Source organism: Squalius cephalus (genome assembly GCF_949319135.1).
Source record: "Squalius cephalus genome assembly, chromosome: 4".
NCBI lineage: Eukaryota > Metazoa > Chordata > Actinopteri > Cypriniformes > Leuciscidae > Squalius > Squalius cephalus.
Window position 1 is genome coordinate 34,047,372 of NC_137125.1, and position 23,897 is coordinate 34,071,268.

The window sequence follows — 23,897 nt, forward strand, 5'->3', positions numbered from 1 at the left end:
ATCGCTGATGTCGTCACTTGTACCGCTCTTCTTCTACTTCCATTTCCTCGCTTTTTATCCTTTCACTTTCGCCGTCTAGCGTTATGACTGTCTCAGGCAAGTCTTGAATTGGAATCACATTACTTAGCATTAACTTACTACATTACTATGATGTTTCCCGATATCCAAGCAGAAAGAGCTGGAGATGTAATATTGTGAATTGTGATGCAGCCTTAAATCATAACCACACAATGACATCACTCTTTTCTCTATAACTTTACAAGTATTGAACTTAACTGAATCAACACTGAATTGACCAATGACACAATGACACTGCTGAAATGAACTGAATTCTGTTTGCATCATTTAATCATTATTTTCCTGTTTGTCAAAGCTGCTTTGAAACAACCTGTATTATATAAAGTACTATATTAGAGGTGAGTTGACTATAAAATACAACCAAATTATGTATTCAACCTGCCATGTTCAACAATACATTTAAAAATCGATTAAGAAAACTTTCATTCCTTCTAAAAGAACATGTCTGAAGCAATAACTTAGCCTATCTTAAACTAGGCTAAGAAATCTTAAACTAAGCTTATATGAATTAACATTAAGCCACTTTAGAGCAAGTATTTATGAATTTGTTAGACATAGGCTACTAATATATTTTAACGTTTTAACATCAATTAATGCACTTAACTAACACAAACCGTTGACCAAGATTAATAATTCTGTTTAACGTGTTTGTTCATTGTTAATTCATGACACCTAATAAAGTAACTTAACAAATGTAACCTTATTGTAAAGTGTTTAAGGTTGAGCTGTGAAGCTTAAAACAAGAAGTCAAAGAACTCATTGTGCCTTATTTTTTTTAAGGTAAAACATGAATGTAGCTTACTACTTTGATACTTACCTTTACTTTTATATTTGTACCTTTTAAACTTTTTTTAACTGTTGATATGTTTGATGTTTTTTAAAAAAGAGACCAATATGTATGTGTAATCAATTCATACATTTTAAGGGGAATCGGAAATATGTGTTTAGATGTAGGTCAGATATTCAGATATCAGATATATCTGATTAAAATCAAGCTGATTTTTGTGTTTACACATGTGCAACAAATTTCAAAGTTGTAAGTAAAGATTTTTTGTGCCAGTGAAAACACAGCTTAACACCTGAACCAGCGAATTAAGGTCTTCAGGATCAGAAATCTGATATCTGAACATCTGACCTACATCTAAACATCTAAATATGATTCCCCTTGAAATTCCAAGCTATCACAAGGCGAGGGTGCCACTTTTGCCCACAAAGATTGCCTTTTAATGTATTATGAAGCAGACGTGCCTGTATACTGTAACTTTATGGTAAGAGATTGCACAAACACAACATTCAGGAGAAACTTGTTTTCAACCTCTGCCCTATGAGTTGTACAAATAACACAGCTTTGCTACTGAAAGCTAGTGGTGGTTGCCAATTTTAGTCAATGCCATATTTTTGTTTATAGGAAACCCCTGTTTCGTACATGTTCAATGAAAATGGTTATAATTGCATAAACATTTTCAGCAAATGACACATACCTTTGTACAAATGTTACATACCTTTAGATCCAGAACATAATACTCTGTCCATGGTCCAGGAACCAGTCGGGTGGTGTCCCACAGCCTTGATAATGTTACAAATCAGTGTCAAAAACATACAAAAGATGTCAAACACTATATACAACCAAAGTAATTCTGAACACATTTCTAGACCTGTTTTAGAATTGAAAAAATAAATATTGAACACCTTGCTTTCAACAACCGATCATGATGGAAAAATAGTGATTACTTGTATTGAAAAGTCAGGGAAAATGACTGCCAAACATTCATGTCTGATGAACAGTGCAAGTCAGGGGAACATGACCGCTTAATAACAAGAGTTTAAACAGTGTTGACAAGCCAGGGGAACATGCGAGTGTTAGGATGGTTCAATAAGGCTCAGGTCCAAAGCCTTGTGACTGCATCGAATATAGGGAGTCAAGGAAGAAAATGTCTATCTTTTGTGCCTTCATAACCTACAGAGAGAGCAGCCCAAGCAATGAGTTTGACACCAGCAACAAATGTTTGCAAATATTCATATCCATCACTTACACAAAGAAGATAATGTCCTGTAAAAGATAAGGTCATATTTTAATTTGAAATTGTATTGTATAGATATATCTTATATGAAAGCACTTACTGGAACACTACTCAAAGGGTCACAGCATAAAGGCTGGACTTCCCTGCTTCTGTATCATTGCCTTCTCAAGTCTCAAGCAAGCACCTATAAATGGTGAGAGATTCCCCACATTTCTAAAAAAAAAAAAAAAAACTCTACAAGTTAATGTACACAACATACTCATACTCATACTCATTACTCACCTTAGAACCCATTTCCTTTTTCCTCAATGTAATGAGATTCTCTCTTGTCAAGCATGACCATCTTTCACTGATTTCACACTCATCCAGAGCATAGTTCACCCAAACATCAAAACAATTTTTGTAAACATGAAGTCAAACACAACCCAACATTTAAAAAGTGAAAAAACTGATAAGTTGCCAAACATAATGGCTTAAAAGGGCTTGCACATATTTCTGCATCCACTGCATCCAGAAGCCAAAGTTACTGCATTCACAGACAAGTAGTACTCATAACTAATATTACTGTACTTTTAAAACTCTTAGCAATGTGGATAGCCAACATTTTAGATACATACTGACTTTGAATGCTCACACCCATTTTTGGATAAACTGCAAAAAAATGTAAATAAGTGTTCTGTGTTATAACAAAAATGGGATAGAATATCAAAATGATTATGAAATAAACACCTAAAATTGCCTTCCCAGAACAGTCAAAGGTCAGGTCCCCTTGACAAACTAATTTGAAGTCCTCCAGAGCCTTCTGATTTATTTGCTCATTGTGGTGGTGTTTATCTTTATATTTTGTCTGATGAGAAGTATCATACAGCACATAAAGCTCAGCAGAACCTGTTGATGGATGACCATTGACATCAGGTGGGACTTTTTTCAACATTAACCATGGTAAATTGACATGAAGTTTCACTTTTCCGGGTAGCATCAGGATCACGTAAGTTGGTATATGTAACTAATCCCTGTGCACAACATTTGGGAAATGTTTCAATGACAACAACATACCTGCATAATCTCGTGGGCTTTTCGCTCTAACGTTTACAGAGTTCACAAACTCACAAGGAAACATTATCACAGCCCAACCACTTGGAAATAGGAAAAGAACACACAAGTATAGTGACTGGTAGAAGGGCTCTGTACAAAAGGACATATAAAAAAAAAAAAGAAAAAAAAAAAAGAACAAGGGTGCCAGTTTGGAAAGAAATTTAGAAGCATTGTGACTTTGATATACAGTACTGTAAATTTTCATCACATCAAGAATGAAATACCAGACTCTCCCCAAATTTTCTCAAATACTTTGTCATAGTGCTCCTTGTTTTCATTCTCTCACCCTCAAATGGAGAAGATCTATTTTACAGCCTTTAGAGTCTATGCCACATTGCTTTAAAAGTTTTCTCAAAGCCTCAACCTGAGAAAAAATAAATAAAAATGCAACAACACTAAGCAAAAAACACACTTCACTTGGGCAGACATCTTTTTTGCAGCCTTAAGGCCCTTTCACACTGAACGCGACAGGATAAAGCTAAGCGAATCGTCGACGAACGGAGCTTAGAACATCAGAAAGACTCAATTAATTTGATCCTGGCGATACCAGGCTCTTTAAATGTTTAATCCTATAATTAAACCATGAATACATATGGGTTTTTGCATTATAAAATAATTTAAAAAGTGCCAGCAATGGAAGTCTTGCTCATGCATGGTCCCAAGGCACTATTTTTTTTCGTTGTCAATTTGCTTTGTGACAATGGAATTGTGAAAAGCACAGCAAAGTTACATCTTACAACTTCACCTTAAGTTTCATTCATTCATTCATTTGAAAGTCGTTCTTCTGTAATGTCAATATGTCCCTGCTCTTCCAAAATCTTTTCGGAGTACTCAGTGTTAAACACCAATTTTTTGGCTCTGGTTTGGGGACCAATCCGTGGAGCCCATATATCATATGCAGGTTACACAACCAATGGATTCTCAGCATAGCCTGGAGAGTTGACAAACAATAACAAACAAGAAGAAGACAGTCGCTGAGAGTTCTTACAGTTGAAAGTGATTTTGTGTTTATTATATGAATAAATATTATTTTCCAAACATACGGAATAGACATGTCTATAAATACATAACATTACACAATATAAACTGAAAACAGAAAATGGAGAAAACCTTTGTACTCACTTTTCACAAGCCTTTTTTCAAGCTTGGCCATCAAAGTCTGAAGAAGGATCCTTAACCTCACTCTCTGAAATACATTTACCACATTTATCTCAAAATAAATATTATAATGTGTTGGCGATTGTAAAAGATGATCCCATACTCACCTGCAAGAAACACCCTTTTTGTGTAAGTCCATAATGACAACAGGTGGATGATTACCAGAGTTTACACATGAAAAATTACAATCATGTACTGTCAATGCCTCAAAGTGAAGACAGCCATGAAGTACAGTGTCATGGTTTGGATATTTCCTCTGGTTTGTTTTGCTCCATTATATCCAATGCTCTGCCAACTGCAGTATTGCAGTACTGATTCAAGGTAAACACATTTGTAATATTCACATTTTAAAATTTCACTATTTAGTTTGATTCACTATCCTTACAATATGCAAAACATAGTGACTAGAAAGATACAGTGAAATGTTACTGCTACAATAAAACAACAATATAAGCAATTCAAATGAAATAAAAGAGAATGGTTTCAATTCAAGTAGAAAAGTCAAATCCAGTCAAATGAGGTTTATTTTATTATATGAAAGCATGAAAGGTACATGATATAAACAAAAATAATATCAATCAAAAAAATATCTGTATTAATTTTTTTTTTTTTAATAATGGTCAAAATTTCCACATTGCTCACAATTTTTTTACTCACATCGTTTACAAATCCTTTTCAGATGTCATACAATCCTATGCACATGCACGTGAATGTAACAATCTTTGCCTTTTGTTAAATTACTCCAGCAGAGGGACATTTTTAATGTAAATGATTAATATGACTTTAAATATCTTGAAAAATGTATCCATGAGTTATTTTATTGTTGGTGGCATATATGTTTATAATGATGAATTTAAACTGATTTGTTTCAATAAAGAATGATCCCAAACGATCTTGGGATAAAATAGCTTCTCCTCCCTGCAAACGATACCATGAAGAATGTGAATATTTAATCAAGTCAAAAACAAAACAAAAGGTATAGCAGGTATCCATATTAATTTCATTATCAGCAGATGCAAAACAGCATTAAAGGCAACAACTTTTAAAGTTAAAAAACGATAAAAGTTACGTAAACAATAAAAGCTCCTTGTGTTTTCTCAGTTTGATCGATTTGAACAACCATAAATGACACAAAACATAGACATTTTGAGTTTGTGATAGTGCTTCTTATGTTTTTTAGTACTGATGTAGATGTTAAATGTGATTTCTGTTGGACTGAGAAAGAAATTGTTGTCCACTTATTTTACATTTATAGCTAAATGTTTTGGGTTTGTTTCCAAATGCTTAGGCATGAAAGTATACTTTTCTGAAAAGGGTGTATTTTTTATTTTTATTTTAATAGACAAAGATTACCACCAAATGTGGCCTTTATTGTCAATCTTGGTAATAATAAACAAAAATGGGCTAAAGGAAAAAACAACTTTTTGTTATTTCAGATAGATATGAAAAATTATATTGTGTTGCTTGGCTACTTGGGTTGAAAAATAGTAAAGCAAAACGCACTAGGTCTCTATGTGAAGCTTTTATGCAATTTATATGATGATCTCATACCTGTTCCCTTTTCTTTTTCTTTTCCCGTTTATATGATTTACTTTCCCCCCCTTTTTTTACTTGTATTATTATTTTATATCAGGTTTATCATGTCATGAAATTGTCTAACCTTAATATGCACTGAATTGAATACAAAAGCAAAGAGTTAAATATATATTTAGATCCAACATACCGGATCAATCACATTAACTTTCGGTCTGCTATAAGCCCCGCCCATTTCAGAAACGCTTTGCTGTCAAAATTCTATTCTACCCACTCATTTCTATAGCTCAGAAGTCTGCGCACGCGCTGAAGGACGTGTATTCGCGCTATGATGGCGCGGAAGGAAGCGGTGAATGAGCATCGTCTTCTAATTTTTATGATCGGTGTTGTATTTCTACATTTGTTTACCTGTCCCTACACTAAAGTTGAAGAAAGTTTTAATTTACAAGCAATTCACGATGTTCTGTATCACGGATTTGAATTTGAAAAGGTAAACTCATATCAAAAGCGACGCTTTTCCTGGGTTGTGTTCTGTTTGATAAGTTGTGTTTTAGAGCGTGAAACTCAAGACGCTCGTGATTTTTGATTACATATAATTGTAAGATTACAGATGGATTTTGAACAGTTTAGTGAAAGAGTTCCGTGAAAAGTACTATGGAGGAAGGCTAGCCTATGGTACTATCAGATTGTAATATGCTCTAGATTGATTTATATTCATATAAGTTACCATGGCATATGTGTACAGTGCACGTTATTTGAAAATACAAATATTTGAATAAAAAATCATGGTATTACAGTGGAACATGTCCAAAGACTTGTTTGTATACATGTCCAAATAACTATTGCAGTGTAGTACAATGACAATTCATTGTTGTTTAACAATAGACTTATTAGACCCACATGAGGACTAAAGTTATGTCCAAAATGATGCAACTTTCTACTTTCCTCATGTGGGTCTAATAAGTATATTTGGACATGTATATAATACAAACAAATACTACAACATTCCACACTTTTTCAGTGTGATGTTGAATGCACTACTCACTCTATTTATTCTACAAAATGGTGTAGAATAGTGCATAAGTACGTGAATTTGGATGTGCATCAAGTCTCTATTAATTCCTTGTTATTACGGTTTCTCCAGTATGATCATCATGAGTTTCCTGGTGTGGTTCCACGGACGTTTCTTGGACCCCTGTTCATATCAGCACTCAGTGCACCAATGAAGTGTGTGCTTTCCCTCCTGCAAGCACCAAAGTTTTACACTCAAATCCTAGGTATATCTGATATCACAATTTGTAGCTTAACATTGTTTTTGTTTCAGTTTCATCAACATTGTTGTTCTCTGTTCCGCAGTGAGAGGAGTTCTTGGACTATGTGTGATTCTGTCACTATGGCAGATGCAGAGAGAGGTCCGGAGGCAGTTTGGGTCAATGGTGGCCAGTCTGTTCTGCTTCATCTGCGCTAGTCAGTTCCATCTGATGTTTTACAGTTCCAGAACCCTCCCAAATGTGATCGTTTTGCCTTTAGGTACAGTCTGCATATAACACAGCCAGTAAATAGGGTTCTTAGGTAGAGTTTGGAGCAATATTTAGAGTTTTCTAGGAGCCATTTCATTCTTTTGTTTAAAAAACAAAGCTAAAGCAACATGACTTTATATAACACATTTGTGTTTACTACTAATTGCGTGAATTGTCATCGTCCTTCGTTAGGCTTTGAGTACAATATTTATTTTATGATTAATGGACAGTAATTGTTTGTTAAAGGGATAGTTCGCTCAAAAATGAAAATCAGCCCATGATTTACTCACCCTCAAGTCACCCTAGGTGTATATGACATTCTTCTTTCAGACGAATACAATTGGAGTTATATTAAAAAATGTCCTGGCTCTTCCAAGCTTTATAATGGCAGTGAATGGCTGGTTCTGTTTTGAAGTCCATAAAAGTGCATCTATCCATCATAAAAGTGCATCTGTCCATCATAAGTGCTCCACACGGCTCTGAGGGGTTAATAAAGGCCTTCTGAAGTGAAGCGATGAGTTTGTGTAAGAAAAATATCTAGATTTAAAACTTTATAAAGTAAAATAACTAGCTTCCGGCCAAACAAACATACAGATTCGACTTAAGTCTAAGTGCAACTTATGCGAGTAATGCGACGTACTGCTGATATTTACGCTACACCATGATGCACTACACTACTTCTGATGTCATAAGTTGCACTTTAGGCGTAAGTAAACTGCGTTTGGCCATTTGGCTGAAAGCTAGAATTTTACTTTGTAACGTTAAATATTAATATTTTTCTCACACAAACACATTGCTTCACTTCAGAAGACCTTTGTTAACCCTCCGGAGCCGTGTGGAGCACTTTTATGATGGACAGATGCACTTTTATGATTGATAGATGCATTTTTATGGACTTCAAAACAGAAACAGCCATTCACTGCCATTATAAAGCTTGGAAGAGCCAAGACATTTTTTAATATAACTCCGATTGTTTTCGTCTGAAAGAAGAAAGTCATATACACCTAGGATGACTTTAGGGTGAGTAAATCATGGGCTAATTTAAATTTTTGGGTGAACTATCCCTTTAAGGTAATCGACTGAGCTTATCAATTAATGTGTTGCGATAATGAGCACTGCTTATGTAGTCATCTAAATCTGAATATTTATATTCTTCACTCTAGAAATGTGGTTGTCAATCCCAGACCTTTGCAGTATGTGGCTAAAACAACACCATAAGAATCATATTCATAAAAATGGCATTGTAACAACATCCTTTTCTATTCATATGTGTGCATTATTCTGCACTTTAAGCATATCAAAGTTTCTCCAAATTGTGTTTTATTGAATAGCTCTGCTGGCGTTCACATCTTGGCTGGCCCAGAGACACGGTTCCTTTATTTGGCTCTCTGCTTTGGCCATCATTGTGTTCCGCTCTGAATTGTGTCTCCTCTTTGGCCTGATGTTGTTGATGTCACTCCTGAGCAGGAAACTCCATTTTCTGCAGCTGCTTTACCATGCCATACCTGCTGGTGTTTTATCTTTGGGTCAGTGATGCATAAATTCTGTTAATATTTTGTCCACTTTTTAGTAGCCTACACACTAAATTTAGACTTTTCTATGTTCGGATGTTGTATTTCTCATCAAAGCGTGGATACAGACTAAAGTGTGTTTGATTTCTTTTGTAGGTCTCACTGTCATGGTTGACACAGTTTTCTGGAATAAGCTGCTCTGGCCTGAGGGTCAGGTACTGTGGTACAACACAGTTATGAATAAAAGCTCCAACTGGGGAATATCCTTTTGCAAACTTCAGCATGGAGCAACGTGAGATTATCACCATTTACCCAGAATGTTCATTTTTGGACCTACTACCCTAGTGAAAAATAAATATAGTAAAATGCATTTGAAATACATTTATTTAAAGCTAAGTATACTACAAATACATTTACATATGTACTTAATATAAATACGTTGCAATTGTACTTTTGGTATACTAAATTGGTATACTTAAAATCTGCTAAATTGGAACAACTAATTTTGTACTTAATGCACTTTAGTTATACTGAAATAGTACTGAGGTCCAACTTAAGCTATACTTAAGTATATTTGACTGTGCTAAAGTTGAACTATTGCAATTATACTTTAGGTACACGTTAAATATCTTGCATTTAAAGACTGATATTATACAGAGATCATACTATCCTTACTAATAGTGACATTAAGCACATTTTAGGCTTTATATTAAGAAATGTGCATTGTGCAATAAATAAGTTCTCCAAATAAAGTTTAATTACAATATTTATATCAGTAAGTCTCAAGTGATATGTCAGTAAATATGTTAATGGATTTGTAGTATACTTAGTATGAAATAAATGCTTTTTGGTATAGGTTTTTTTCACTAGGGTAATATTTCACACAAAAAAAGTATTTCTGCATGATTCTGTCTCCTGTTAAAATTTTGTATATTTCCTTGACTTCTTCTGTGCCTCAAACTTTCCCTTTTCTGTGGTACTTTTACTCTGCTATCCCTCGAGCTCTCGGCAGCACAATACTTTTCATCCCACTCGGCCTATTGGACAGACGGACAAGAAAACTGCTCATCGTAACCGTAGGCTTCATTCTGCTGTACTCTTTTCTGCCCCACAAGGAGCTCCGCTTTATCATCTACACCTTCCCCGTGCTCAACATGATTGCTGCCTGCGGTTGTTCCTTAATGTAAGCTGAACATGTTTTGACAGTAGCTGTTAACGGGGTCATGAACTGGAGAAACAATTTTCTTGATAATTACACATTTAAGTGGTTACTCTACAATAAAACATACTGCAATTTTCAGAACTCGAAACTAACTCTCCAGTTTAAAATTTGAATGACCCTTTTCTACCCTCCTGAAACGCATGGATATAAAATCAGGAGATTATTCTCAACATGTTTTTTTCAAAATTTCTTTTATTGTAAAGATGACAGTGCCAAGTATTTTGTTTTCTGAGGCAACACTGCTAAGTATATTTATTTTTTGCCACGCACAACTGAGGATGGACAATGATAATTTTTACAAATATTGTACCATTTTCGTAGTGCAAAAAACCTTAACTTTATACGCTAACCTTGAGAAACAGTATAAAAGTCTGAAACTGCATTTCATGACCCCAGCAAAGTGCATTTGTTTCACAGTCATTCAATTCAGTTTTACTTATAGTGCTTTGTACATCACATATAGTATCAAAGCAGCTTCACAGGGAAAAGAATAATGAAAAGAAAAGTCTTTTTCTTGCACTTAATACGACATGCGTATGGCTTCACATAACCACCACTTTGAGTTTCGCTCGCATTTAGAATCAATGATGTGTCTGTATTGCCATCATGATGATCCGGTGACAGTGCTATTTTAATTTAAAATCTGATTTCAAAAGGATCATTGTAGATGGAGCAGATCCAATCATGCTGTCATTAAAAACTTGGAGATTCCTTTTCTGATCATACACAAAAAAAGTGAGATCCGTAAAAAAAACCTGTTGCATTACTGCTAATTAAATGAATAACTAATTCGACCAAAAATAGAAATAAAAAGCCTATGCACCTCGTAAAGATGACAATAAAAAAGACGTTTTGGACGTTTGGTAATACTTTACAATAAGGCTTCATTTATTAACATTAGTTAACTGCATTAGTTACATTAACTAAGAATGAACAATACTTCTACAGCATTTGTTAATCTTAGCTAATGTTAATATCAACATTTACTAATACATTATTAAAATCAAAAGTTGTATTTGTTAACATTAGTTAATGCACTGAACTAACACGAAGAAACAATGAACAATTACATTTTTATTAACTAATGTTAACAACGATAAATAAATACTGTAACAAGTGTATTGCTCATTGTTAGTTAATTTTAGTTAATACATTAATGTTAACCATTGAGATTGTAAAGTGTTACTGTTAGTTTTTTTTTCTTCTTCTGTCACAAAGCATTTGAAATTATCCATCAGTGTTTTTTATATTTCAGTAAATGATGGACAATTTTCAGTTAACACAACTCCTCGTATATGTTATAATATGTTTTTACTTTTACTTGATATTCTTTTTAGATTAGGCTGTTTTGCTCTGATTGGTCTTGTGCTGCTCATTCAGCTTATTTTCAATAAATATGCCTGTATTGGCAAATGATGATATAGTGATGTTTCATGCATTACAGGATAGTATAAGGTAAAATGAATATGTATATAATGCCAAGACAGCATTTTGCAAATATATGCTGTGTATTTATTAGTATCAGATTTGACTATTATTATTATTATCAGATTTGAATAATATTAGGTTTTGAATACTTGTTAATGAATTGCTCATATACTGTTTATATCACCACCATCTGGCTACTTGCTTAGCACACCAACAATAGAAATGTATTAAAAAAAAGTCAAATTTGTCCTTGAAACCCAGTTTTACAGGAAGCTCTGGTAGAGATAGAGTAGCAGAATTCATGAGCATGAGAAGAGAGACCAGATCATTGGTTGCAATCTTATTTATTTCTGTTGCTTTCCTTTGCCATGTGATTAAAACCAAATCTGAGACATTTAAACAGCTGCCTTGCTGTAACTTAATGTGTTATAATTAGCAGACCCGCTTCTTTTGGAATGGAAGAGAAAATGTCTTCCTTAATATTCAACCCTACAGTATTTCATTTGAACAAATGTTTATACTTTCTTTTTTGTTTTTTTAGTTTGAAGAACTACCACAAGTCATGGATGTATAAAATCGGCTCCATAGTTGTGGTAGGACATTTGATGTTAAATGGAGTATACACAAGTGTTTCTCTGTATGTTTCCCATCACAACTACCCAGGAGGGAAAGCAATGCAGGAGCTACATAGATTAAAGCCAGCAACAGCAAGTAAGTTGATTTTGATTGCTCATTTAATATTGAATTATTATTGCAATCTAAGCAATTTCATTAAGTTGCATACTTGCCACACAGATGTGTTATTACACATCGATGTACTTGCTGCACAAACGGGAGTCTCACGGTTTCTGGAGCTAAATAGTAACTGGAGGTGTGTGACCATCAAACTATCAAAGATCATTTGATAATTATGTGCAATGAGTGATTTGTCAATGTTTTTCCTTTAATTTCCTAGATATGACAAAAATGAGGATTTGACCCTTGAAGATCCAGTTATAAAAACGTATACACACCTGTTAATGGAAGCGAATGCAACCAAGATATTGCTGCTCAAAGACTCTCACAACCCTTTGATCTTCATCCCAGGATACCAAAGCCTTGCATTTGAGATGTCCCACTTTCCACCTCTCAAAATCAAGCTAAATGACAAACTTGTGCTTCTAGAAAGACATTTAAATAATGAACCTAGATAACGAAAGCTTTGGAGTGAAATTGACAATAAACTGAATAAAATGTTTCCAAAAGACCAATAAATGTTTACAAAAGTGGTTATCTGAATTCTGTTGCTAGTCTGTTTTACTGAGGGGAACATTCCTGAGTTTATTGTAAGTGCAGTTTAACACTCTTCACTGTGGTTTAATACACACATTTTTAACTGCCCTAAAAAAGGGTTTTCTTATATTTATTGAGGCAGCTCAAGCAGGTTTTTGCAATGGCAGTTATCTGTTCAAAATGTTTTTTTTTAACATGCAATTACTATGCCTCCCAGTGGTTTGTTTCAACTGTATCTTTTGCATGAATAATAATGTAAATCTGGATTTATAAATACATTTATAGGGATAGTTCCCCATTTACTTTTTTTTTTTTCATATACTCACCCTAGTGTCATTCAAAACATGCATTAATTTCTTCTGCAGAACACAAAAGATATTTTTAAGAATGTTAGTCACAAAACCATTTTGGAGACCATTCACTGAATGGACAAAAAAAATGTTTTTTTTTAATGTTTCACAGAAGAATGAAAGTCATAAAGATTTTTCAGTCAGACTGTCCTCATCAACAAAGGCCAAAATAATATAAACCTTTTCCTCTCCTATTACACTGCCACATTTTTTTCCCAGTTTGGATTAGAATTAGAATAGATGTAGAATAGATTTAGCAAGATTGTCCAAATTTGGAAAATATCTGCATCCGGTGACAATAAACACAAGAAGAAGAAAAAAAATTACATAACCTGAAACAATAAATTTAAAAGCAACATGGTTTCAAAGTGTAAAGTTTTATTTACAAATTACCACAAAAAACAAAAAAAACAAAAAAAAAACTAAATTATTCCAGTTTGAATTTTTCCTCTATCAAATTATATTTTAGAAATTATTTATAAAAAATGTACAGTACACTTCCTTGATGTCCCATAATTTAACCCTTTAGATTTATATAAAAAAAGATTTGTGCTTGAGACAAATTTTCAAATAGATTTCAACCTGAAAGTACAGCATTATGTACATTTTTTAACAAATACAAACAAAACGATCATCAGAAAAAAAAAAAAAAAAAAAAAAAAAACTAATTATAACAGTACCATGAGCCACAAAAATCACAATAAAAGAATTAAATAAAATACATTTAAAACATCTCTGTCACAGCATTTATTTTGGGTCATGTATTTATATAAAAACAGTATTCAGCATGTAGTTTCAATTTTATAAAATCATTAAAATCAGAAGACTACGACTTGCTTTTGCACATCAATTAATATTTACAGCATGTTGACCTGAAGTAGTTTGTATAAGGCACAAGGAGAGAGAAGACAAAGATACATTTTATAAAATAAAAAGAATCAGTACAGCAACAAACAATAATAACTACCCCTATAACTAAATGACCCTCCCTCCCTGAAAACACTTTTCACTAGGAATAAGACTCCAGTTATCAAGTGTACTCAACAGTAGTACTCAAAGCAGTCTTTTATTCAGTTAAATATTCAGATGCTCTTGTGTATTGAATATGAACCGCAGTAAAATGAATTGTGGTTAATTAGGCCTTCTCAGAAAAGTTACTCGAGTGGTCATCAGAGTTCATCAGAGTCTAAGAAACATCCTTGCAAATATAAATACATGATCATCAGTACTGAAAATATATCAAAGGAAGGTTGACCTTTAAAAATAGAAGTCCTTCAAGATTTTCTAGCAATGGTCTGGACTGATTCAGAGCACAGTTGACGCTTGATGTGCTAAAAAGTGTGTCTGCTGGTACAATGCTGGGTGGACAACCCACATAGCGTACAGCTACTTTGGCAAGGTCAGGCCACAGTAACTTCTTCAGGTTCCAATAATCCAGAGGATCACAACTCTGGTCAAGAATGTCTTCCTCCAAATACTCCAGCACAGCAAGCTCCAATGATTTTGGTCTCTCCTCTTGCTTGATTTTTTGTCTAATGTCATCCATAAGAGCCCAGAGGTTCTCTTTGTTTGAGGCCAAGCTGTTTGATGAAGCTGGTATTTCACTACAGCCATTTGACAGTGGTGGCTTAGTCTCCACAGAATTAGATGCAGACACCTCGAGCTCTTGTATGAGGTCATGCTTACACTGCTCTGCTTCTTCCTCAGTAAAGAGGGAGGTCTTATACCTCGGGTCCAACATGGTTGCCCATATGTACCTGGGGTCATGAAGTGTAGGGGACATTCTAGTCACCATTGCCTCCTTTAAAGACTTCAGCATATTATCAATACCCATTGTCTCATCAAAAAGCATATCTATCTTTCGGTTGAGTATGTGAATGAGTGGAATGACCTGACCTAGTGTTGCAGTGCGATTGCTCATCTCCCTGCAGGCTACCTCAAAAGGCTTAAGAGCATTGCAGACCGATTGCATGACTTCCCACTGATCACAGCTTATCAGTTCCCTGAAATTGCACTCTATTGACATCTCATCAATGGCTTTCTTTTGCTCTACTAATCGCTCAAGCATGAAGTATGATGTTTTCCACTTAGAGGGAACATCCTGAGCCAGCTGGTTTTCAGGTAACTGATAAGCTTTTTGCAGCTCTGCCAACTTCTCCTTTGCCTTAGCAGAACGATGTACTCTTTCACAGATTTTTCGGGCAATACTAAGCAAGTTCTGAACCATCCTCTGACTTTTTATGGCTTCGTTAACAATGAGGTCTATGTTATGACCAAAACACTGCATGGTGGTGTGGTCACTGCTCTCTAGTATGCTTCCAATAGTTTGATTATCTGTTACAGTAAATCCAATTTTAAGGCCTGAGGAACCAATCCAGGTGTCCCAAAGGTATTCAAGCTGTTTCTGTATATTCAGCACATTGTAGTCACAGTCAATTGAGGAAACACCAAGGAGGGCCGAGCAGTGGAAATCTTGACCCTGAGGCAGAACTTGAGACTCAAATGTTACCCAGTGGGCTGTAAGAATTAAGTACTCTTGAGTTTGGCTGCTCACCCAAACACTTGTTGTGAAATGGATGATTCCACCTTCGGCCTCCTTTAGGTGGGTCAGAACTACTTCTTTCACGCTTTCATACATTTCTGGGATTGCAGTGCTGGTGAAGTAGGATGAGGAAGGTAAAGAATACTGTGGTTGGAGGTATTCCAGTAACCGGTTCAGGCCAAGATTTTCCACTACAGTTGATGGCTGAAGATCCAGTGCAAGCATTTCTGCAATGAGTTTGGTAATTTTTTTGGCAGCTGGGTGGCATTCACTGAACTTTTCTGCATTCTCCCCATAAGTAGAAATGTCCATGAGCTCCTGCTTAACTTGAATTTCAGCAGATGACACATCACCTGAGATATTACTATTATTTTCAAGCACATGCCCATGAAATCTCTGCATGTGCCTAAATAAGCAACTAGTGCCTAAATTGGTTGTCTTTTTGCCCCTGCTAATTGTGCGGCTACAGTGCAAACAGACCACCTTTGTTGGGTCCGCAGTGGAAATAGAAAAGTGATTCCATAGCTTTGAAGTCTTTTTACTGAAAACAGGCAGGGTGTGTGGTTTGTTCTCAACAACAGGGCTGTCCGTTGCATTTGTCGTCATGTCATCCTCTGCAGCAGGAGTTGAATGAGGTGACCGAGGCGAGGAAACTTTGTCACTTGTGCTTTTTTGGGTTTTGAGAACATCAGGATGCCGTCGCATCAAATGTCTCATTAAACAGCTTGTGCCAAAGTCCCCTCGTTTACCACGGCTTATCACACAGGGACAATATCGACACAAAGCTTTGAGTTGGTCAACAGGAGAGACAATGAAATGATGCCATACTTCTGATTTCACCCGTTTCATTATTTTCTTGTTTTGTTGAAAAACTGAGCTCTGATCTTGGGATACGCTGTGCCCCTCAGTGTGTTCCTCTGGAGAAGATGACATGGGTATATTTTCCCCTTTCAGTCTAAAAGATGCATCAAGTGAGGACTCTAGTCCAGATTGATATGTAGAATCATTTGCCTCATCTTCAAGAGTCATGTGCTCACTGTCATCATTGGGCACTTCATCTGATATGGTATCAGGGCGATGTGAGATACAGAGGATTTCTTTTTTAACCTCTGTGGAGTCCTGTGTGCGAGACAGCAATGTTGGCGGAGTGGTGTAAGGCGGAGGAATGCTTGAGCCCTGTCCGTTTTCTTCAATGACTATGTCTCGATGGGCCCGCCACATGTGGCGAATAAGGCAGCTCGTCCCCAAGTCTTTCCCATTTTTGCCACGACTGAACTCATTCATGCAGTGAATACACACTGCTTTTGAGCTGTCAGCAGGTGATAAATAAAAGTGTTTCCACACTGCTGAGCGCCGCCGAGAACTTGAGCTCTTAGGGGCTGATCCAGGGCATTCAGTCAACAAATCTGTGGCATCGTCATTATGGTTGTTAAAGGAATGTGGGGAAGGAACTGCACTAGAATCACTCTTGACACTCTTTTCTGCTTTTGGTTTGACCTTTTGTAAAGAGTCTTTGGACACCATGTCTGTGGCCTCAGCTAGACTGGAGGACAGTGGAGTATGGTTGTCTGTAGGTTGCTTGATGCTTACAGACAGGTCTCCATTGTTTGGTGATATATTGGGAGGTATTAAAGATGAGGAATTGGACAAATTATTTAATGAATCACCATCTTGCAGAAGAACAGTGGGATGAGCCCTTCGGACATGCCTCATTAAACAACTAGTACTGAGGTCTTTCTCATTTTTACCCCTGCTGAACTCTTTCATACAGTACATACAGATTGCTTTGGTACTATCACGTGGTGATATGAAAAAATGGTTCCAAGCAGGAGATTTTTTTCTAGGGTTAAGGGGACTTCTTATGGATGATAGAAGGCTTTGTGTGACAGCATCCATTGCGACGTCATAAAGAGTACTTGAGTACCCACTGAACAAGTTACCATAATCGTCGTCATAACTTCTAGTGGCAAAGGGGCCAAAGGCCCCATCAAATGATAACTTTTCATCATCCTGAGAGATTTCACCTGTTTCATTTGGTTCAGCTTTGATACATACACTTGTTTCAATTTCTGAATTATTTATTTCAATGTTCTGGCTCTTATTTGAAATAGCTGGATACGTTTGAGAGTCGTGCTTTTCACAAATTTCTGCTGGTGAATCCTCTGTTGAAAGCCCATCGACCTCAGAAGATCCATCTTCCTCTGCGCCCTCAAATGACAAAGACACCAAAGAAGAGTCTTTTACCAGTGTCTCAGAGGGACAGGTATGGGGTTTTGCTTCCAATGTCTCTTGAGGAGTAATTCTGTATGATTTGAACACATAACCATCTTTCCCTGTGATTTTTAAACAGGTACCTTTGGCCTCTATTCTCTTGTTATCTTTGGAGCCATTATGCTCGTGGCTTGCATCCTCAGTCTTCTGTGAGAGGCTGTCCTCTCCGTCCATTATTGCAGAAAGAATTTTCTGCAGTGACAAAAAACCTCTCTATTCAAAGTAGCTTTTTAACTGTTCAAGTGTCATGGGTGTGGCTCTTCCTTCCATCCAGATGTTTACTTTAACATGTTATATCTGAGCCCAGATGCAACAGACATATTGACCTCCATTTAGGATAGTGTAAATCACTTGTTTTCATTTGTAGAATCTGCAAAATTAGATAAGAGATAGAAAAACATTAAGATTGTATTAAAAATACAATTAAGAGTATAAAGTACTGTGTGATAAATGCATGATATAACACATTGACAAAAACAGTAGTTTTTATGAATAGTTCAAAAATAACTATTCATGGCCAGCACTACTGGTGCATAAATATTTAGGATCAGTCACAATGATCATATTGCTTTGCACATCAATGGGATACGCTTGTATCCCAGCGTTATGTATTAAGGTATAATACATGAATGACCTGCCCAACATTGAAATGAATAGAGGCGGAACAAGTCAATGTTTTGCAGGTCACCAGTAAGTCTAGAGTCTTTGCATTCAAGTCACGAGTCAAGACAGGCACGGCCAAGTGAAGTCAAGTTGCAAGTCCTCAAGTTTAAGCTTCAAATCTTAAACAATTCATTAGTGCTCTTTGCCTAAATAAGTGTCTCAGTATTAATTACTTAAGTAAATTTATATTAATTTATACATTTTATTTCCACCATCATTTCATGTTTCTTTTTACCCAATTAATGATCTGTATTATCTATTTTCATATTTAAAGTACCATATATGTTTTGTAAATGCCTGACAATCATGCCAGTTAAGCTTCATCTTCATGACTCTATCCACGGTTTCATTGTAAATGATTCTGTGTTTTTAACAAACCAGTTGAGTCAATGACTCGCTAATAAGATGTACAACAGATAGCCTACTCATTTATCGCCACCCACTGACAGTTCTACAGAATAGCCACAGAGTCAAAGCTTCATTGGCATGGTCAGCTGCATTTCCACTGTCGGGCCAGTGCAACAGGGCACACAACCCCACCATTCCACTGGCTGACTGAAAACTAGCTAGATCGCAAAATGAGCATGACAAAAGAGAACGTTTGGTCTTTATTAAAGGTAAAATATGTACGATTTTTGTAATAAAATATTCAAAAACCACTTTCACAGTGTACTTACATTATCCCAAAAGTTCCCAAGGATTTGTAAATCCAGAGAAATTCCAGTTTTTAATAATGGCTAATCCCTGGTCATTGTCGCCTATCAATGACGTAATATCCACGCTTTCCTTGGTTTCTGCTAGTAGAAACCATAGATATAAATACATTGGTTCCTCATTCCGTATGCATATCTATAATACAACATCTCGCACACCGCTGTTGTGTCGTTCAGTCATCATGGTTCACGATTACAGTACAGAAAATCGAAAAAAAAAAACGTAAACATAGATCAACTTAGGCAAGGAGGCTTTGGGAAAAACGGAGAAATAAAACAAAGATCCATATATTGGCGTGGCGTTTTCAGGATGGGGAGAGCCTCGTGACAAACTTGGATTAATCTGTCGACAGAGACTTCGCTCTCGCATGTGTTTTAATAGATAGGCAAGCAAATATATTTTATTTATTGTACACCACAGTTATATTGCACTTTGTTTGTACTTCAGTAACGCTTTTTATCAAGTCTGGTGACCAAGTCTATGGCAGTGAAATTAAGTATGTGTTGCACAAAAATATTTAGCCATTATTTGCAAATACTGTGGGTTTGTTCAAATGTACTTTTAGTACGATTGTTTTAAACATGTAAAACTGCGCAGCATTCACCCACCAAATCATTTGACAAATAGTCACATATTAGTAACAGGCTAATATAGCATTACATTTCACGTTCCTGGCAGCTAATTCATTACGATGATATAACATAGTGTGATCAAACATACAGGTAATAAAAACTAATTTATTAGCTGATATATAATTTATAGGATTTGTGAATTCTATACATCTCTGGATGGTGAAAACGACATCTCCCATAGTTCCAACTCTCCTTCATAGCGTCAAGCTTAGTCTTTGTTATTGTTTTGAAAATGCGACCTCTGGCAGCGAAAACATTACATATTGTAGCTTTAAAGGCTTAAGATTCCATTTTTTTTTTTTTACAGTAACAGTAATTTATTGATGTGTCAGGAGTGCACATCAATCATGCTGAATCAAATTTGTATTTACCATTTCACATAAAAAGAGGACACATACCTATTCAGTTACACCTGATTCCATTTATTTGCGATCACAGGAATGCACAAAACAACTCCATTAAGGGTTTTAAAGGGATGGTTCGGAGTAATTTCAACCTAGGGTCCTTTACACCATGACCTCGAGCAAACCTGATGTACTTACAAACTTTCCAATGCCTCGTTTTAGGAGTACAGAACCTATTTGTACTACTGTAGAAGTTTGGTACCATTCCGGGCATTATTAGTGGGGTAATTTACGAGATACATCCTTGGATCCATTAGCGCCTACACTAAGCCATACGGCTGATATCTCTAAATAAGCCCTAACTTTAATAATGTTCGACCAAGGGAAAAAAGGCTTCTGGTGGGGTGTTTGGCTCAAGGTCATGGTGCAAAGGACCCTAGGTTGAAATTACTCCGAACCATCCCTTTAAGTCCAAAGCCTTACACATTTAGAAAAGTATTGATAAAATATCATGTTTACATCACATTTCTGAGCATTTCTATTCATTTTCCACGAAATTATGCAATGTGAGGAGGTTTGAGCGATCTCTCCCATCGTTATACGAGTTAACCGGAGTGTGTGACATAGGCCAATATGTGGATGCATTAGTCCAGTATCAACAAGGCACAGGGAGGGAAGAGACAGATAAAACATGGAACCAAATTAATACACAATTATAATAATATTTGATTTGTCTACGCTCTTTAAGCAGTCTTTGGGTATTTTCCATAAACATGGGTATTTTCCATAAACAGGTGTAGTTATTATCGCAATGATTAACATAAGTAGCCTTTAGCATCGCATATATAATTATATTTCTGCCTCATACGGTGATCAGAATCCCCATCGGATCGCAAGGAAGTTATTTCTAACACTCGCTGGTGTCTGAAAGTGCATTTTGAGCTGTTTAAAATGTTCAATTTTGAGTGTATTTGACCATTAATAACCCACAAACAATAACTAATTTTGGATCTTTTATATCTGAGGCAGCTTTAGTATGTGTGTGTGTGCGCAAAACCTGCTGAAATTAGTAGAATTATGCACAATCCCGTGCCAAAATTCAGACCTGTCGAAGAGGAGAGCAAGAAAGCGCAGCTGGTATCGGTGTATCGATACTGCAGAAAGGAGAATTGGAATCGTTTCAGATATTTCAGTATCGACACATATCGAAATATTGATATTTTTGACAACACTAGTTTATAATGATCGTAGTTGATTGCCAAGTTTAGGGGTTATATGCGCTACCAGAGAATGTCAGATTTTACATAAATTTCTCCCAAAAGACGAAAGTGAGTGCAGAATCAGATGCTTGATACTATTAAGAAATATCAGCAGTCTTAGAAAGTCTCTCGTCGAGTCAGATTCGAGGATCGGAACTAACAGATATACATATAGCCTAACATTAACCCAGCGAGCGTATTGTCAGGTTTATGTTGTTATGTGGACCCTTATTTTGACATTCTGTTCTGTTTCCTTTAGTTCCTGTTTCCCCACTCTGTTTATTTTCAGTTTCATTGGTTAGATTATGTCCTGTTTGTTTCTATAGTTACATATTACTTTCACATGGCTAGTTTACTTTCCTTTGTTTTACCCCTGTTTATAGCACTGTGTTTCAGGTCATTTCACGTTTATGCATTGTGTGGTTTGCGCTATTCTCCTGCGTGTTCATTCAGACTTATTGGATTATTAATAAGCTAATAATGTTTTGTTTTTTAATCTCCTTCGTGGTTGCTGACCACATCGTAAAAATTATAAATCATAAGAAAAAAATGGTGATAATATCGCGATGTTGAGCTACTCAAGGGAAATTCCTTCACCACAGCAGCCCTAAATGAACCTGCATAAGGTTTGCTATGGCTGCCTAAACATCAGTAATGAATTATGCACTACACAGAGGAGGAAGCTATACTGTAATATTCACACATACCTACTTTCTTGAATTGCTTTTTTTTTTTTTTTTAAATTAAAGAGCTTGTAATCCTGGACTTTAAGAGGAACCCAATAACCATATTTTCTCTGAATAAACTATTACTATTCGAATGAATGTAAGGATCTAATAAATAACGTTTACGCTTCCTGTCAGTTGTCACGAATCACGATACATAAAGGTGTAAATAAACGAATAACCAACATTTTACACTTGGGCAACCATATACTGTAATAATAATGACAATGCAATTATATGTACATATAGTTTTAATAAAAAAATGTGTACAATTAATCTGAGGCGTTTCTATCGAGGAAGTTGCAGTGAAAGCTCGAGCTACTCACACGCTCTCGCGACCTGACGAGATGTATGCGCTAGCTCTAGCAACACATGCTAGCGGCTAACGTTAGTGCATTAGCCCGCAGACAAAACAACAGGAAAACACTTCTCTCCTGCCGTAACGATATAACCGACACGATTTATTTCCTTGTATTTCCGTATTATTTATTTAGTAAAAACGACTGCTTGGTTTTTTAAAATGCCTACACTGAACCATTTAAAGACCTAGAACGAGGATATTTGACTTAGTGACAACTCAATGGTGTGGCTACATTAGGCCACACAGGACATAACCTGATGAGGCAGAACCGGATCCTGGTCGCACAAAACAGAGAAGCTCGTCGAACTACCCGGATCACTGGATCTAAACCAGAATCATGCACGCGTCTAAGACGAAATAAAACACTCGATTAATGACATGCGTATCGCTTACCTTTGTGTCCTGAGGTTTACTTAAGTGAGTTTCGGCTGTGAAATGGTTAAGTAAAGCGTATGGTTGATCCAGTGTTGTAATTGAGTTGGCTGCTTTGTCTCCTGTGCCGTAAACAGTGCGCAGTAGTAGCGCCACACGGCGTCAGACGGAAGAAACTGGGGATCTCTGGCGTCATAGAGGCTTTCGATGTGGTGGGTGGGGTTTACAAAATAAAATAAAACTACAGTCATTCTATCTATTCCATGGCTAATGAAAAGTCATCATCTTTTTAATACAATTACGAAGCGCTTTTTGCATGCCCCGTTTAGCATGCTCATGCATAGACTAGACAATCAAAACACAGACAATGAAAACTACAAAATGACAAGAGTAGAGCTTGTTCACTCAAGCAAACATACGGGGTTTCTTGACCCGAGGGTCTCTCTCAGGGGTAGTCAGGCACCAGAAGGGGTGGGGCAAAACACCCTTTGATATTTAAATGTGTTAAGGGCAGTGGTAAAACAAAACAATTTCTGTATTTTTTTTTTTTTTTTTTTGCTGATTAAGAGATTCTCTATATTGTCCTTAACCAGCTTTCTATTCGTGTATATTTCCTGTTTATGATAGTGATAAAAATGTACATGTAAATAAATATGTATGTATAAATAGGCTGGGATCTACAGTCTATGGTTGGGATTTGGGGATTTTGTTGTTGTTGTTGAAACAATTAAAAATGCATAAAATTACAAACAACACCCATGGCTATATTATAAATAAATAGTGCAAATAAAAAAGAGTAGTATAAACGAATTGAATAAAACTAAGT

General features: G+C 36.0%; 2 protein-coding genes across 2 annotated transcripts; one reads left to right on the forward strand and one right to left on the reverse strand.

The window, feature by feature from the left end:
- The first annotated feature begins 6,183 nt into the window (after positions 1 to 6,183).
- alg12 (ALG12 alpha-1,6-mannosyltransferase) lies at positions 6,184 to 12,842 on the forward strand. The gene is made up of 9 exons (XM_079869030.1): positions 6,184 to 6,375; positions 7,030 to 7,162; positions 7,242 to 7,415; positions 8,737 to 8,931; positions 9,073 to 9,175; positions 9,875 to 10,099; positions 12,108 to 12,277; positions 12,362 to 12,437; positions 12,522 to 12,842. Exons 1-9 carry the CDS (start codon positions 6,214 to 6,216, stop codon positions 12,757 to 12,759), a joined length of 1,476 nt encoding a protein of 491 aa, XP_079725156.1. The 5' UTR covers positions 6,184 to 6,213; the 3' UTR covers positions 12,760 to 12,842.
- Positions 12,843 to 13,159: 317 nt separating this feature from the next.
- On the reverse strand, positions 13,160 to 23,409 carry zbed4 (zinc finger, BED-type containing 4). The gene is made up of 2 exons (XM_079869031.1): positions 23,093 to 23,409; positions 13,160 to 18,371 (listed from the first exon to the last, which is right to left on the reverse strand). The coding sequence occupies exon 2, from the start codon at positions 18,173 to 18,175 to the stop codon at positions 14,411 to 14,413; it is 3,765 nt and encodes a 1,254-aa protein (XP_079725157.1). The 5' UTR covers positions 18,176 to 18,371; positions 23,093 to 23,409; the 3' UTR covers positions 13,160 to 14,410.
- Between the last annotated feature and the right edge of the window lie 488 nt (positions 23,410 to 23,897).